This window comes from Typopeltis vanoorti, chromosome 26, assembly GCF_054136105.1.
Source record: "Typopeltis vanoorti isolate ZY-2024b chromosome 26, IOZ_Tvanoo_1.0, whole genome shotgun sequence".
NCBI lineage: Eukaryota > Metazoa > Arthropoda > Arachnida > Uropygi > Thelyphonidae > Typopeltis > Typopeltis vanoorti.
This window is the reverse complement of record NC_143574.1, coordinates 28,543,464-28,559,635: the sequence shown is the minus strand read 5'-3', so window position 1 is coordinate 28,559,635 and position 16,172 is coordinate 28,543,464. Positions and strand designations below refer to the sequence as shown.

The 16,172-nt window shown below is 33.7% G+C and overlaps 1 protein-coding gene across 4 annotated transcripts in view; it reads left to right on the top strand.

Moving 5' to 3' along the window:
* LOC150092440 (transcription elongation regulator 1-like) overlaps positions 1–16,172 on the top strand; it is a 291,251-nt gene that overhangs the window by 79,326 nt on the left and 195,753 nt on the right. For all 4 annotated transcript variants that reach the window (XM_090415019.1, XM_090415020.1, XM_090415021.1 and 1 more), the window contains 2 exons: positions 6,429–6,605; positions 12,217–12,406. In XM_090415019.1, coding sequence (XP_090271145.1) covers positions 6,429–6,605; positions 12,217–12,406 — 367 coding nt within the window. The remainder of the gene's footprint in view (positions 1–6,428; positions 6,606–12,216; positions 12,407–16,172) is intronic.

Sequence of the window (16,172 nt, the reverse complement as noted above, 5' to 3'; positions counted from 1 at the left end):
TGTTTACCCCAATCAGTGCTTAGGAAGCATGTGAGGTCTTATGGTGAGGATGTGAAGTTGGGCTAAATTGTTCAACGTTATAACTGCATCTTCAGGAAATGCATTTAAAGAGATATGGTGAGTTTAAGTGTGAGTGCCTAAATGAGACTGCCTCAATTAGTCTTTTGAGTCCTTAGAGCTACATTCTTAATAAAAAATAAGTTGCCTGCTATTATTTTTGCAAGGAAGGTGGGGGGGGGGGGTAGCTATGGTAGATGGTATTCAACTAGAAATGCTCAGATTTTGATTTATAAAATTTTTGTAGCATCTGCTATGGTATTCTGTAGTGTCTGTATAATTCAGGAGGCCTGCTCAGAATGTTGAGTTTTAAATGATTGGAATAGAGTTCTCATAGTATCCATCTGTAAAATGAGAAACAAAATTCAATTCTAAGAATTAGAGGATTTTACCTGTTGAACGTTCAGTGTAAGGTGCATGAGAAGTTAAGGAAATGGTCTAAAAGAATGAACAATTCATTTATTTCCATTCAGACCAAAATCATGATTTTTAATATCTGTATAAGGTGCCAAGAAGGGGTGTGTGTGTTTAAAATGCTACAAATTATATTGAGTAATTGGGACATCATACAAAACAGTATAGTTGTAAGTCAGCAGTTAGAATTGAAGGCAGTACCAGAAGCGTATTTGCTGTAAAGCAAGGGTACAAAGTTTCAAATGATTGGAATAGAGTTCTCATAGAGTTCCCATCTGCAAAATGAGAACCAAAAGTCAAATCTAAGAATTAGAGGAATATATATATATATATATATATTTGAAACAGATTAAATTATTTAAGCCGAGAGATAAAAAAAAATAGAAACACTATTTTAAGAAAGTAGAAAAAAGAAAATAGAAACACTATTTTCACTCTTCTAAGAAGTTTCATCTTCTTAAAAAGTTCTAAGAGAACTTCTTAAGGGGCATAACATGAGGGAATTGCCAACAAATGTGAGCGGGGAGAAAAAAAAAATCTATACATTAAAATGTTAACGTATTAACTGAAGCTGTTCTGTGTATCTCTTTATTGTTGGGCGTGTTGCATGCTTGCTTTCAAGGTCTTGTAAATACCAAAGTTGAATAGCAGCAAAATGACATTCTGAGAGATTATAGCTGAAGTTAGTGTTGAGATGTACTGGATGGAGGATGATTTCTTTCAATGTTATGATGAACTGGAAAGAAGAATGGTATTATCTAAAGAAATCATCCTTCATCCAGTACATCTCAACACTAATCTCAGCTATAATCTCTGACTGTCATTGTGCTGCTATTCAACTTTGGCATTCACATGACCTTGAAAGCAAGCATGTGCACACCCAACAGTGAAGAGATACATAGAACAGCTTTAAATGTTTATGTTGATGCTTTAATGTATAGATTTTTTTTTTCTCTTGCAATGTTTGTTGTTAGTTCCCTCATGTTATGCACCTGAACTCTTCTAAGAAGACTAAACTAGTTGTGCAGTTTAAAAAAGTTTTGAAGACTAGAGATTATAAATACGGCATTTACAGAAATGCTAATGTCATCTGCAAATATGTGCAAGAAGAGCAGAGAAGAATGATTAAGAAAACATGTTTAATGCCAGGATGAAAAAGATGAGAACCTTTTTCAAATTCTTTCATTCAAAAGAAGTCACTTTTTTCAATCTTTCCTATAACTAAACTTTGCGAATTGAATAGAAAAATCCAAAGGAAAACATTGATATTCTTGACTAAGGAAGCATATGATTATTAATTAACTTAAGGAATTCACAACGTACACTAGAATATAAATTAAACTTTAATATATATTTCCAATATTTCGGCAACATCACGTTGTCATCTTCAAAGGAATTTAAAATAAAGAGACGTGCACGCAGGCACTACACACAGTAAATGAGGACGAAGCCCCCCCCCCAAGCAGGGCTATGTAGGTATTCTCGGCCGCTGGGCTGAAGGTCTCCTGATGTACATCTCCGAAATTTGGGGCAGTCTCATGCAACCAAATTTGTTGAGGTTTGGCATGTTTCTTAGGGCTGAGGCTGATTCCATGAAAAATCTTTCCAATTTGAACTTGCTATGGTGTATTATTGTGGCTTTCTTCCACTGTATTCTGTGGCATGTATCCAGAGCATGGTCTGCAAGACCAGAGTGGCTATACTGGTGAAAATGGGTGTAGTCCTTGTGTTCTGATATTCGCTGTCCTGCCTGTTTGGCCAAAGTAGGACAGCTTACAGCTGCAAGGGACCTGGTATACACCAGGTAGGTCTAGGGGAAGTGGTTGGTCTTTAGTGGAGCAGATAAAGGATGTCAATTTTCTATTTGGTCTGTAACAAGAGGTCAAGTCATGTTTTTTTAAGGAAGCATATGGTAAGCCGTGATAGGCCAAAGAAGTAAAGGCAGTCTGGGGAAAGGAAAAAACTATACTTGAACTTTGTTGTAACGAGCACTGAAATAATGACATGGCTGTAATCAGCAAAAGGCCATAATGATTTTCATTTATGCATATTCCCATTTAATTGCTCACTTTTATAATAATGAGCATACTATATGCATGTACTGTACACATTTTGGTAATTATGCAAACATTCTTAATTGTTCAGGTAGTTCTTGTAATATCAAATTCTTGGAATAGACAAAAATGTGAAGAGTGACTTAGCTTTTATCACCACCTGTGTTGGATTTCAGGCTGGTTTATAACCTAATCTTGTCTTTGGGAACCATCCTCTCACTACCTATCTCTCCAGTGTCTAGCCATTGACTCCTCTCTCACTTTATCTGAACACTGCTATGACTGTAAAACCCGTTAAAAGTTAACCATTTTGTTGGAAACGTATACAAAAAGAAAGTGTCTCTTAGTTTGCAAAAAAGTCAATTATTTTGAGTTAGAACATGGTGTGAAAAATGTTGAAGTGTGTAAAAGGTTTTTCTTTGTCCTCTTCAACATTATGAACATTGTGTAAGAATAAAGATGTTTATATATCAGCACGGAAAACAACATAACTGAAACAGAAAAAAGAAAAAAATAAATAAAAAATTCAGAAAGTGCAAGCTTACAAATATCAATTAAGCATTTCTCTAATGGTTCACTATAGAAAGAAATGCTGGATTCTGAATAGATGGTCCAATTTCAAGGCTAAAGTGGAAAAATTTGTTAAACAATTTGGATATGATGATTTCGTATGTAACAATGGGTAGCTGGATCAATTTAAAAACCCGTCATAAAACATCATGTTGGTTTTTAGACTAATTGAAAGTGCGTTTATTATTAATTAGCATTGTTTTTAATTACTGAGCAATAAACTGTTTAGCATTAAGTGTATGGTTTTAAAAGTATGGACAAATAAATTGTGTTTAATATTAAGTATATTGTAGTTTATGCCAAGCATACGAGGGATGTTTGAAAAGTTTGGTAAAAAAAAAAATAAGTTAAACACATTTTTTTGGAAAAAATCATCTTTATTTCTCAACATAGTCTCCACTGAAGTCTACACATTTGGTCCAGTGAGTTTCCAATTTTTTCATCCCATCTAAAAAGTAGGATTTGTCAAATTGTGCAAAATAGTTATTGACAGCCTTGATGACATCCTCTCTCTAAGAAAATTTTTTACCACCAAGACAAATTTTTAAGTTTGGGAACAAGAAGTCACATGGGGCCAAGTCTGGAGAATACGGTTAATGCGGAACCAGTTTGAATCTCAATTCGTGCAGTTTTACCATTGCTACGGCCAGTGTGTGGGACAGTGCATTGTCTTAATGAAAGAGCACTTTTTTGTGCGCATTTTTGTTTCAGTTCTTCTTTTAAACGGTCCAACAATCACACATAATAGACTCCTGTTATTGTCTTACCCTTTTCCAAATAGTCTGTCATGATTATTCCTTGGGAATCCCAAAAAATAGTGGCCATCATCTTCCCAGCTGACAAAACGGTCTTTGCTTTTTACAATGCTCTTTCACCGGGCATTGTCCATTGTTTTGACTGCTGCTTGGAGTTTACTTCCCTTCATTTTTTTCTCCCACTAAGTTTCCTATACATGCCAAAGTAAATAAAAATTACAAACTAACAACAGTATAACAGTAAACTACCTCAAAGTAAATTTACTCACAGTTAATTCTTGTTTATGCATAATTTGGCAAAGTTGAACAATTTCTACAATTATAAACAATAAAGATGCAGGAGCTTAGAAAACTTGTTTCATCATTTTCACGCATCTACTTTCTACATATCCCAAGAACTTGAATTTTCTGTAAACTACTCTAAGGGTAAATTAAATAGGATTTATCATGAAGGTTGTTTTCTTGATCATAAATTAGTAAATAATATTTGGTTAACCGATCAAGTGTTGATCAATTTTATTAATTAACTGAACCAACTAGTTTTGCCACACTTATCTGTTGGCTTCTTCAGGGCACTTACATATAGGTTTAAACACTCTCACAATTATGCATAACTGCAAAACTGACAAGAATAAAAACTGACTAGAATAATTACAAATAAAATAGTATCGAACGTGAGTGAAACACGTATCGCGTATACAAGATCAGCTAGCTGTTACTGAGGAACTTTCTGTAGTTTGTATTAAAGTTCATTTCTTCCGTTTTTAAGGTTCTGATTAGGGTTTTCCATATCTCTGGGAGTATTAGGCCTTGATTTCTGTTAAGGTTCACAGTAGAACGGGCGACTGTGGCTGCTTCTTTGAACATTCTTGAATGGTAATCTTCCTCTAAGTAAGGGGAACAGAAGAAGACTAGTCAATAAAATCCTTTTTTCTGAACCACCACAAAGAGAACAAGAAGAGATTCAATATATAAAAACGATTGCAATTCCGTATGTAAGTGGCATCTCCAACAAGCTCGCCAATCTCCTCAAACAACACAAAATAAGAGTAGCATTTAAACCTATAGATTCTATTCGTAAACTACTAAGATCTCCAAAAGACAACCATCATTTCTACAAATATGCTGGAGTCTATAATATTCCATGCTCATGTGGCTCTAATTACATCGGATAGACTTCGAGAAGCCTCGAAATCAGGCAAAAGGAGCACATTGGCTATGTCAAAAACAACAGACAGGACATTTCTGGCCTATCGTCTCATTTCTCCACAACTAACCATGTCATCGATACTATTTTATTTGTAATTATTCTAGTCAGTTTTTATTCTTGTCAGTTTTGCAGTTACGCATAATTGTGAGAGTGTTTAAACCTATATGTAAGTGCCCTGAAGAAGCCAACAGATAAGTGTGGCGAAACTAGTTGGTTCATTTAATTAATAAAATTGATCAACACTTGATCGGTTAACCAAATATTATTATTTACTAAATAGGATTTACTCTGTGTTCTCTATGGATCTATTTAGTGGTGGATCCATGTTTCGTCTACAGTCACAAAGCAATGCAAAAAATCCTGCGAATTGCAATTATACCATGGATTTTGTCAGTCATTTCCTTCGTAGTGACCTCAGTCAGGTGTCTGGAACACACTGCATCTTCAATGGGCTTACGACTATGTTTAAACTCATTTATCCAAAAATAAAGTCTTTAATGCTGGTGCAGAGTCCCCATGAACTGCATCTAACTTTGCTTTGATCTGCACAGTCATCCACTTCTTCAAATAAGTGTTTTATCACCGCACGAAACTCATTTTTCTCCATTTTTATGAAAAATGCGAACATAGTAATTTTAAATGTTTGCCACACGAGAACTATGTCGCATGTGGCTAAAATTTTGCCAGGCATCATGAAAAAGATGATACCTGCTGACACTGGTATGAATGAGCGAATTGTGTCACCATCTATTGGGAATTTACTAAACTTTTCAGTCAACCCTCTTATTAATACAAATAATATGTAGGTATGTAATTATTAATTCATCTTTACTTGAAGAACCTTGATAAAAGTTCTTCACATCCTAGACAGGATTTTAACTCATATCTTTCTAACCAAGTGTCATTGTAGCAACTGACTATGCTACAGAGGCTCTGCATCACAAGCCTCACAAAATTGTAAAAACTAATAGCATATTAGTACCATTGGTGGGTTATGAATTAGATAAAGTGGAAACTCATCTGTAGACAGAACATGGTTTTTATTTCATATTCTGTCAAATTTTCCATGGAATTTTAACTCCAATGTGGTTGGTAGCCAAGTGGAGTGTCTCCACTTGGCTACCTCTGCAATTACTGTATTATTGCACCATGCGATTCATTAAGTTAGATTTAAAAGTTTATTTTATTTTTCCAATATGATAGCATTCTTCATTGGTAGATAACCTATCTAATGAAAGGATTAGAAAGAGAAACCTATTGAACTCCTGATATATAATAAACATGTTTCATTAGATGGCCTGCTAAATTTTACAGATGTAAATGAAATATTTATTTTATTTTTTATTTATTTATTTATTTTTCTCTTAGCGTCCAATGTTGCCACCACTGCATGTTCCTCCTCCAGGATATCCTCCACCTGGTGGTGGGCCAGGACAACCAAATTCACAGTCACTTGCAAATGCAGCATCTGCTCTTGCTCTCTCTGTTGCTGGCATTGATCTCACTGGTGAAATATGGGTAGAAACAAAGGCTTCTGAAGGAAAGGTGAGACTGTTTTATATGAAAAGTTATCTGCTAAAATATCATATTCTAACATAAAGTTACCATAGCTCTGCTTCCTTTGTGTTTTATAAATTAGGTGAGCAGAATACCGGATTATATAGAAAATTTGGGAGTGTTTTTTATGTACACTGCATATCCTGATTTATGAACTGCATAACATCTTAAGAGTAGTCTACAATTGCTGCATTGGTTATTTGGTGTTCAGAGCTAATTTTTATTTTATGAATTAAGCCCTAACAGAAGTTATTGATTGTTAATTGGTGCATAAATGATGTTTTTGTACATTAAATTCACACGTAAAAGGTTACATAATCTTTATTATGTAACCTTGATGTAGATTATGTATTAGGAAGAATTTTAAGGGGCAAGAACAAATCTTACTTGTTTCATGAAGGCTACTGTTCCAGACAGCAGAGGTAAAAAGAATGTATGAGGAGAAGTGGTTCATTAGGTTTGAAGCTGGACAGTAAATAGATGTTGAATAGCAGCAGCATTTGTTGTTGTTGGACAGAGGAATGATGCTGGCCAAGTCAGCAGAAGTTGTCCATGAACTTAAGCTATGAGAAATTGCTGTTTTACTTGAATATCTGATGTTCTTTGCTTCAAAATTGAACCAATTTTTTTTTCTTACTTATGAAACACAAAAGGCCACAAAACCTGTGGCACATCAGTGCTGTGCATAGGTAAAATTAAGGGAAAAGAAGGAATCTGTTAATATATTTTTTAAAATCTGCAACTCACATTGGTGTTACATCGAGAGGACAGGGAGAGTGGGTTTCCTCTTTGTTCTTCAATCAATCAATTTTACATGCAAATAATACCAACATGTGATCACCAATTCCATTCAGGAGAACCTAGCTGTTGAACTAAGTGTGGCTAGTCAGGATATTTTAGACCATCCTGAATGCCATTAATTTTATTCCTTTTAATTTATTCTGTGGTATCTCAGGAAAGAAGCTAATTGTGTTGTTTTATAAGAAGAAATTAAAAACAAGTAGCAGGATTTCTTTTAAAATAAGATATATCTTTAGTATTGCAGTGTATATATATATATATAGATATATACAGATATTAAGGATACCAAGTAATTTTATAAACTTGGTTTTTTTACTCCTTCTCCCAAGTAAGCAAAACAGTTAAGTTTGCACCTGAACGTAGTTCAAGTCCTAAGGTAGTGCAACACCAGGGCAACTCGTTGTAAAGGTGGGTAAAGCTCTGATCACTATTCTTAGTATTTCCCATAATGTAAATCACATCTCACTAAGAGCTGTATACTGTTATACATTATGGGAGGGGGTCACTACCCAGACCAGTTTCAACCTTTTTTGAGGTCTCCTCAGTGAGTAGACCTCAAAAAAGGTTGAAACCGGTCTGGGTAGTGACCCCCCCCCCCCCACTAATGATGTATAACAGTATACATCTCTTAGTGAGATATGTTTTACATGATGGGAAATACTAAGAATAGTGATCAGAGCTTTACCCACCTTTACAACGAGTTGCCCTGGTGTTGCACTACCTTAGGACTTGAACTATGTTCAGGTGCAAACTTAACTGTTTTGCTTACTTGGGAGAAGGAGTAAAAAAACCAAGTTTATAAAATTACTTGGCATCATTAATATGTATTATCCCTAAGGTAAAAAACTTTTCACACACACACACACACACACACACACACACACACACATATATATATATATATATATATATATATATATATCCTTCTTCCTCCCAAAGCTTAAAAAAAAAAAAAAAAAAAAAAAAAAAAAAAAAAAAAAAAAAAAAATTGTTGACATGAATGACCAAATTTCTGGTTTGTGCCCTCAGGGGGTATACAGAATATTATATATATGGGAAAATTTACATCATTACTAACTGCCTGTTAAGAGTCTTCTTTCAATCTTTTATCTGTCAGGATACTAAAATTACCTGATCTTATTTCAGTCCTCTAAGGCACTTTAGCAAATAGGTTATAACTGTGTAGCATTCTGGCATTAATTTTATATGATCCTTTTAATGTATGGAATTGTTATGGTGTTACTGTAATCTGTATTTCCACTTTTAGGTGTAGTTTTGTGAGGAATTTTATTCATGGTAATTTTGCTATAGTCATTGTTGCTCATTAAAGCAAGTTATTACTCTTTTTGAGATTGTTAATGACTCTAAGGGCAAAAGTTAACATGTATGTATTGTTCACTATGCTTGAGCTTGAGTAGACAATGCAGGATAGACTGCGTGAGGAAAGATGTTTGACAAGTGTATCCAGAAATTGAAGTGAATTTTGCTTTTCAATTTCAATACTAAATTGTATATGTTAACTACGCTACCAACCAAGACGTCTATAGACGTCAAAGTTATCATGAATGCGAAGTGCATATTAAAATTATAATACCATTGATATTACATTGAAATATATGATGGATACAAAGTGTATGAGGATGCGTATTTGATCCACAATGGTTTGTAAGGTGGTTAACATCATTGTTTGTTCATGTAGCTCAGGAAGGTGCTTAAAGTTTGGTGGTCGTATGGCTCAATAACAAAAACATCAACACATCAGCCAAATTGTAGGATTTTAAAGCAGAGGAATCTAGAGCAGGTTGCTTGAAAGCTTCCATATAAAAGTTAGCAGTAGGAAGGGATAATAGTGAGCCCATAGCTGCCTCCATTTTGTATGCAAAATTTATTTTGCTGCACTACATGGGCAAAGAGAGCCGTAATATCAGGTAGATCATTGTTATGCAAGAGAAGAAAGTGTTGTTAATTGGGACATTCGTGAAAAGTGTAGAAATGTTGAAACTGGTCAATAGATCATCTTCGTCGAGCATTATGTTTTTAATTTTATTTATGAAGTGTTATATTATTTTTAATAGGAGAGAGAAATGACTGATCAACTCCTTGTGCCGAAACTAGTTCCTTGACCAGGTGATAATTAGGGCTGTCTGTACCTTCAACTTTTAGCTTAAGTGGAACATTATGCACTTTAGGAACACCATAAATTCCCAAAGAACATGTGATTCTGGCAACCTCTATTTGGCCTGAACTCAGCTTGTTCTGCTCCAAGTTCCCTTCCATAATCTTTCTTTTCTCAATATTCTTACATAAATCTTAGGAACACTCAGTAGGAAAATTTCTCTGTAAACATTTCTCTGTATTTTAATTTCATTTCTATAGATGGGCACTGTTGAGAGCTTTGCTCCAGTCATCTGGAATTTGAATCTTGACCAGGTCTCCTGAATTAAGCAATGTAGTCACTGTAAAACTTAAACCTTTGTGTTTGAGTATTTCTGGTTGAATATCATCTACTCAGCTACCTGTCTATGTTTCAGGTTTTTGATGTCTTTTTCTTCCTCACATTGATATGTACTTGTAATTCCATTCCTCTTGAATGTTCTCTATCCATTGTGTTGTCACTTCTTGTTTCATTTAACAATCTTCCAAGGTAATTATTTCTGACATCTAGAATACTTATATCTTCAGTTTTCATGTCACCTTTATCATCTTTGATTCCTCTTATTGTTTTTCTATTAACAATATCTGACGAGACAAAAAAAATTTTTTTTTCTTCTCCTATGTTGGATTTAATGGTCTGTTACAACCAAGAACTGAACTTGTCTTTATATCCCACTAACTAATGCGATAAGATGGTTAATCCTATCTGCAATTATTATTTATTATACTTGCCAAGAAATTATATTCTCATTTTATTCCTTACCCAAGCACAAATATGATAACGTGAAGTATCTTTAGAATTGTTGCTTCCTTTCCCATGGGCAAGTATGCCGCAGTACAGTTTGTCTGGTGCCCAACCTAAATGTGTTAAGAGAATAGCAGTGTTTATCATTGTTCAGTGATAATAATAAAGTGCATTTTCAAATGCACTTCATTATTATTGCTGATTTATTTATTATCTTATTATTATATATTATAAAAATATATAATTTATTAAAAATCATAAAATATATATTTTATAATATATATCTTAAATTATTTATAGGCAAGTTTTAAAATAGTTTCTTAAAAAACATAAACAGTTAGTAATTCTATGGGTAAGATGCATTCTCAACTTATTGATAAATAAAGCTACTGCAGGAAAAGAAAAAAGGAAAAAAAAAGAAATTCTCTTTATGGTTCAACAGAAGTTGGTAGAATGGTTTTTTTCAGTGCTTCAAATTCTTATTAAACTCTGAGCTGAGCAGCTTTAGTAGAATAACGTGGACCCACATTTTTTGCACTTTATTCATTGTGGAGGTCTTAATAAAATATTCCCAAACAAATGATTTTGGATCAGACATTGTAGGGTTTAAGATTTTTTTGAAAAAAAAAAGTAAATAATCATACAGTAAATATACTTCAGACTTCAGTATAGATGTAGGTGGCAACTGAAAATAAATCTGTTGGCAACATTGCTAGAATATCAAAGCTCAAATATTATCATGCCAATAAAAATTATATTTTGTTTAAAAATATTGTACTTAGGATATAATTATAATTTCATGTATTATAATGATTTAGTGATTAACATTATCATATCTTCTTATATTGGATGTAGAAAGAGTTAAATTATAGGATTTCCCATGATAGTTATTTAATTCCCAGGATTTTCATTTCCAGCATAACCTGTGGATTATGCTATTATAAATTTTACAATCTTATGTTTTAAGCTTTTTTAAGTTATATATAATTTTTATTGTTTTTTATATGTGAGACTTAGCCTAAAATGTAGTCAAATATCATTATAACAAGCTAACCAGAACTCGACAGGCACGCCAGTGTTCTGAAGGAAATTCACTGTAGCATGCCATCCAGTATAACAAGCTATTCTGTGGTCTCTGAAGTTGCTGTTGTAAAAGTTGGCTGGATTTGCTTAACAATAACTGTATAAATAGTCATTAAGTCTGTATAAAAAATATCATTTAAGATTATATGTTTAAGAGTATTTTACATATGCTATTTTGAAGCACTTTCTTCTTGCTTATCTAGCTATAATTTTCTCCATGTACTCCAAATGGTGAAATAATACTTGAATAAAATGGTTTAATGTGTCTACCGCAAATTTCTATAAAGTTTCTAATTCCAAGCAGTCAAGTTATCCTGCAAATTTTCGAAGGGCTCAAAGGTGTATGCATTTTGAATGCACAGGCAGGTTCTGCTGATATAAATTTTATGATAACTATTATTAAGTTGTCATGATAAGGAATTTGCCAATTGAATTTGGAAAAGGAATTTGTCAATAGTAAATATTATGTTGCTGAAAACAGCAACATAATTAGTATGTTGATGTTTTCAGTGCTCACATTATAATTGCAATATTTTTCAAACACTTACCTGCCTGAGTTGGTATGCTTGCAAAAAAAAAAAAAAAAAAAAAAAGGTGATGTAGGAAGCTCACTCCAAACACAAAGCTTTGCTACCACATCTAGAATTGAACATATATAAATTTTAGTTTATATTAGGTAGCAGTTTTTAATTTAAATTTAAAGTTTATTTGTGTGATGAAGTTGGGGTTCATAAATTGAAGCTTTTTTATTACAATCTGGATTAACTGATTCTAGTATAACACAGTGCATGTTTTAATTATTTGTAATTTTTGTAGGTTTACTATTACAATGTAAGGACAAGAGAAGCTGCCTGGTCAAAACCAGAAAATGTTAAAATATTGACACAGGAACAGATTGAAGCAATGGCTGCAGCAGCCGGAGTTGCAGTTACTGTTACAGCTACTGTAACAACTTCAGCCAGTACTACAAATAACAGTGCTTCTACTCAGTCTGCAGTTCCACAAGGTTTGTTTATAAAAGTTTTAGTTAAATATTTGCTATATTATTAATTGTTCAGATTGAGATAGGTAACCTATTAAGGGTAGATTACCTATCTCAATACTATAAGATAGTATTGAGATAGGTAACCAGTCTCATTACTATAAGTTTAATGGCTAATCACAGCATACATACAGAATTCCTCAAGCAACCAATAGTAATGTAAGTCTGACTGATTGAACAGTTTCCTACACCAGATGTGTTTTGTCAAGTCGAGTGGTCCACTTCTGTTTGATGCCATTGTATGCCAATTCAGTTAAGATCTTGTTTGATCCATCTCTTTCAGGCCTATCCCCTTTTTCAAGCAGATGTCCTACATTCTGATAACATAGCCATCATAGCCTTTCTTTATACAGGATAGAGGTGGCTGACTATCCCCTCTCATTTCTCATCATTATTCATAAAGTCAAACCAAGCAGTAAGTCACCTAAGCAGTGTGTTACATAGCTACAAAGATAATTGAAGTGAGAGACTTGCTTTATGCTACCTCCTTAAAGAAATACAGAGGACTCATGTTTGCTACCTGGTTTTATTAGTTTTGTTTTCTCAATATTGATAATTAAGTTTAGTTTACTCCCAGCATCTTCAATTTCAGCAATAAAGAAGTTCATTCTCCTACATTATTTGTGAATAAGGTCAAATCATCAGAATAATCCAAAACAGATACTGTAAGATTCTTAGACCCCCCCCCCCCCTTAGATCCCTTCCTTTTCAGTTACAAGACTAAATAGAAAAGCTGACAAGAATAAGTTTGTGGTGTTCTTTAATGTCTTGCAGTATGACATAAATTTGTCTATCATTTGAATCTGAAAGTCTTTTTTGAAGTAAAAACATGTCAGAGGTTTCTGAAATGTGAACATTTTTTTAAGAGCTACCTAGTTAAAAATATTTAGTCTATGTGCAGCTTATTTTCTTTCAGAATACACCTTACTTTAATTTCTAAGGTGCTTGTCAACCAAGTTCTTCATCCTGCTTGGTATATCAGCTTATTGTCTATTTCGTTACCTGGAAATAGACAGCACGCTGATTCCCTTGTAATTTTCACACACCGTGCAATCTCCTTAATTAAAAATTGACGCTATTATACTTCTCATTGAAGTCTCCAGGAACATTTACTATTGATAGAAAATGCTCAGGATTACAGAGTCACCCAAGTCACTGTATTTCTCCCTACCTCCTTTTAGCATTTCTTCAGTAATTTATTTAGAGCCAATATAAGTTTGGATGTTGTGATAGGACCTATCGAACTGGGAAGTGGAACTAGTCTGTTCACTAAAAATAATTGGATCAAAAAACTGAATAGTGTTCAAAAGATTATTAATCAAAATATCATCTTGTCCTTCAGTTGTGTTCTTATTTTTATATTTTAATGACCTCTTATCACTCTTTCTCTTCCTGCATATCTTATTAATATTTTCATATAGTTCTTTGCTTTCTCTGTCATGCTGGTTAAACCAGGAATTTTATATTTTTCAACTGTGATTTTACTTTTTTATTAATATCTGTATACCTTAGTCCATTCTCATAATTTGAAATGCTTCTTCACAGCCTCTTCCTGTATTCTCTTCTTTTTGCAGTTAACTGCATTACCTCGCCGCTCAAATAATTCTGTTTTTACTTCTCTAAAAAAGAAGCAGAGCCTTCTTGAAACCATCCCATACATTTTCTATATCACAATGTTGTAGGCAAGCTCTTTCATAACATCTGAGCAACTCATTCTAGTAAATTATATATTAGCATTGATCATTGCTGTACTGTTAAAAGCAACAGTGGATAGGCCCTGGTGTACATTTTCAAAGCGTCAAATGCAACATGCTCTTAAAGGTAGTGGCCAAATCATATTACTACACCTCTGTACATTCTGGCATTCAACACAGAACTTGGCCATTTACTGTTAATTAGATAAGACCCAAGTGTACTAGTAAATGTCTTTATGCTTGAAATAAGTGCTGGTTAATTGGTTAATTCTCATTCCATTTAGCTTACATAATTGGGGTATTCTCTTATCATTATCAATGCCAAATGATCCACTTGCTCCCAGCCAATAATTGGAATCAGTGCCAACCTTGCTATTAAAAGCTTGTACCTGTGAAATTCTTCAGCAAGGACATCAAGCAGAAAGGCTTGATTTGGTGTCCTTATGTTTCAGGTCCCTGTGGAAAGAAAAGTTTTAGTAGGTCTGTGAAAGAATGATTTTTTTTATTTTGTTCAGGGCCTAGGGGGGAAAAAATGATATGATATGCCAACGCCTCCTTCAAGCCATACCAAAAATTAATTACCCTTATCTGCTCACCAAAGGATCCTCTCCGTCATATTGACCATCCTGCAGTATAGAGAATCTATTCTTCCTGTAAAGTTGTATTTTGAACAGGATGAATTGTCTGTCTGGAGGAAAATAGGAACTAGGTCCATTACTTGTGCTATAGCCACTCTTGTATAGCAGACCATGCCATGGATACAAATCCTCAGATCCAGTGGATGGAAACCTCCCTTTTAGACAGGAGCACATATAAATCTGAGTGATTATTTCTAGAATCTGTCATATCATTACATTTGCCAAATCTGAACAAATGCAGCTGCCTCTCTACCTAAAATCTGGGAGACCATTATCTTGAAACCTTCAGTAAGATTCCATCACCACACCCATAGAGGGTACCACTTAGGACTCTAGGATCCTGCCTTACTCAGTCCCTTTTTGCTAGTGTGACTGTGCATTTCCTAGTTGTATTTATATTTGCAAACGAATATGTCTTGATGACCAAGGCAAAATACTGGCTTAATTTATTAGCTAAATAAATTTAATTATTAATTATCTCTAGATGTTTGTTTTCTTTTCTAAATATCAACTTAAATGGTAATCAGTATCAAAGCATCCCTACCAGATTACCCTAGAATAAAATTTATAGTAGAAATTTTGAAAAACGTTTATCAATGTTGGGTAACTTTGTCAAAAGAGTCACAGATGCTCTTTCTTTTGCTATCTACAAACTGTAGTGTTTTTATTATGTGAAAAATAAATAAAAACACAGAGGGCCATTTCATCCAAAAACACCACAGTACAAAAAATAATTGCAGTGCATCTTAAATATTTCTATAACAATGGATGTAATCCTATAAAAAATAATTATTAAACACTTTCCTCCTAGTAATATGTAGACTAATAGGAAACATGCAGAATATTCCAAGACACAATACAGGATGTGCTGCCTTATAGTTACCTTCATGGCATGCATGAAAGAATAATAATAATAAAAAAAAAAATACATAGTACAGGATATTTTTATTAGTAATAAAAAAAAAAAAAACCCAAGTACAGGATGGTTTAATGTTAAATCTAGTGTCAGACAAGGATGTACATTATCATTATTCATTATCATTCATCACATTATGAAGGAAAGTGGTATTAAACCTGATATCAAAATTGAAGATGTTAATATTGGCTCTTTACTTTTATGCAGATGATATTATACAGTCATACCCCGCAGCTGCCTCTCTACCTAAAATCTGGGAGACCATTATCTTGAAACCTTCAGTAAGATTCCATCACCACACCCATAGAGGGTACCACTTAGGACTCTAGGATCCTGCCTTTCATACTCAGTCCCTTTTTGCTAGTGTGACTGTGCATTTCCTAGTTGTATTTATATTTGCAAACGAATATGTCTTGATGACCAAGGCAAAATACTGGCTTAATTTATTAGCTAAATAAATTTAATTATTAATTATCTCTAGA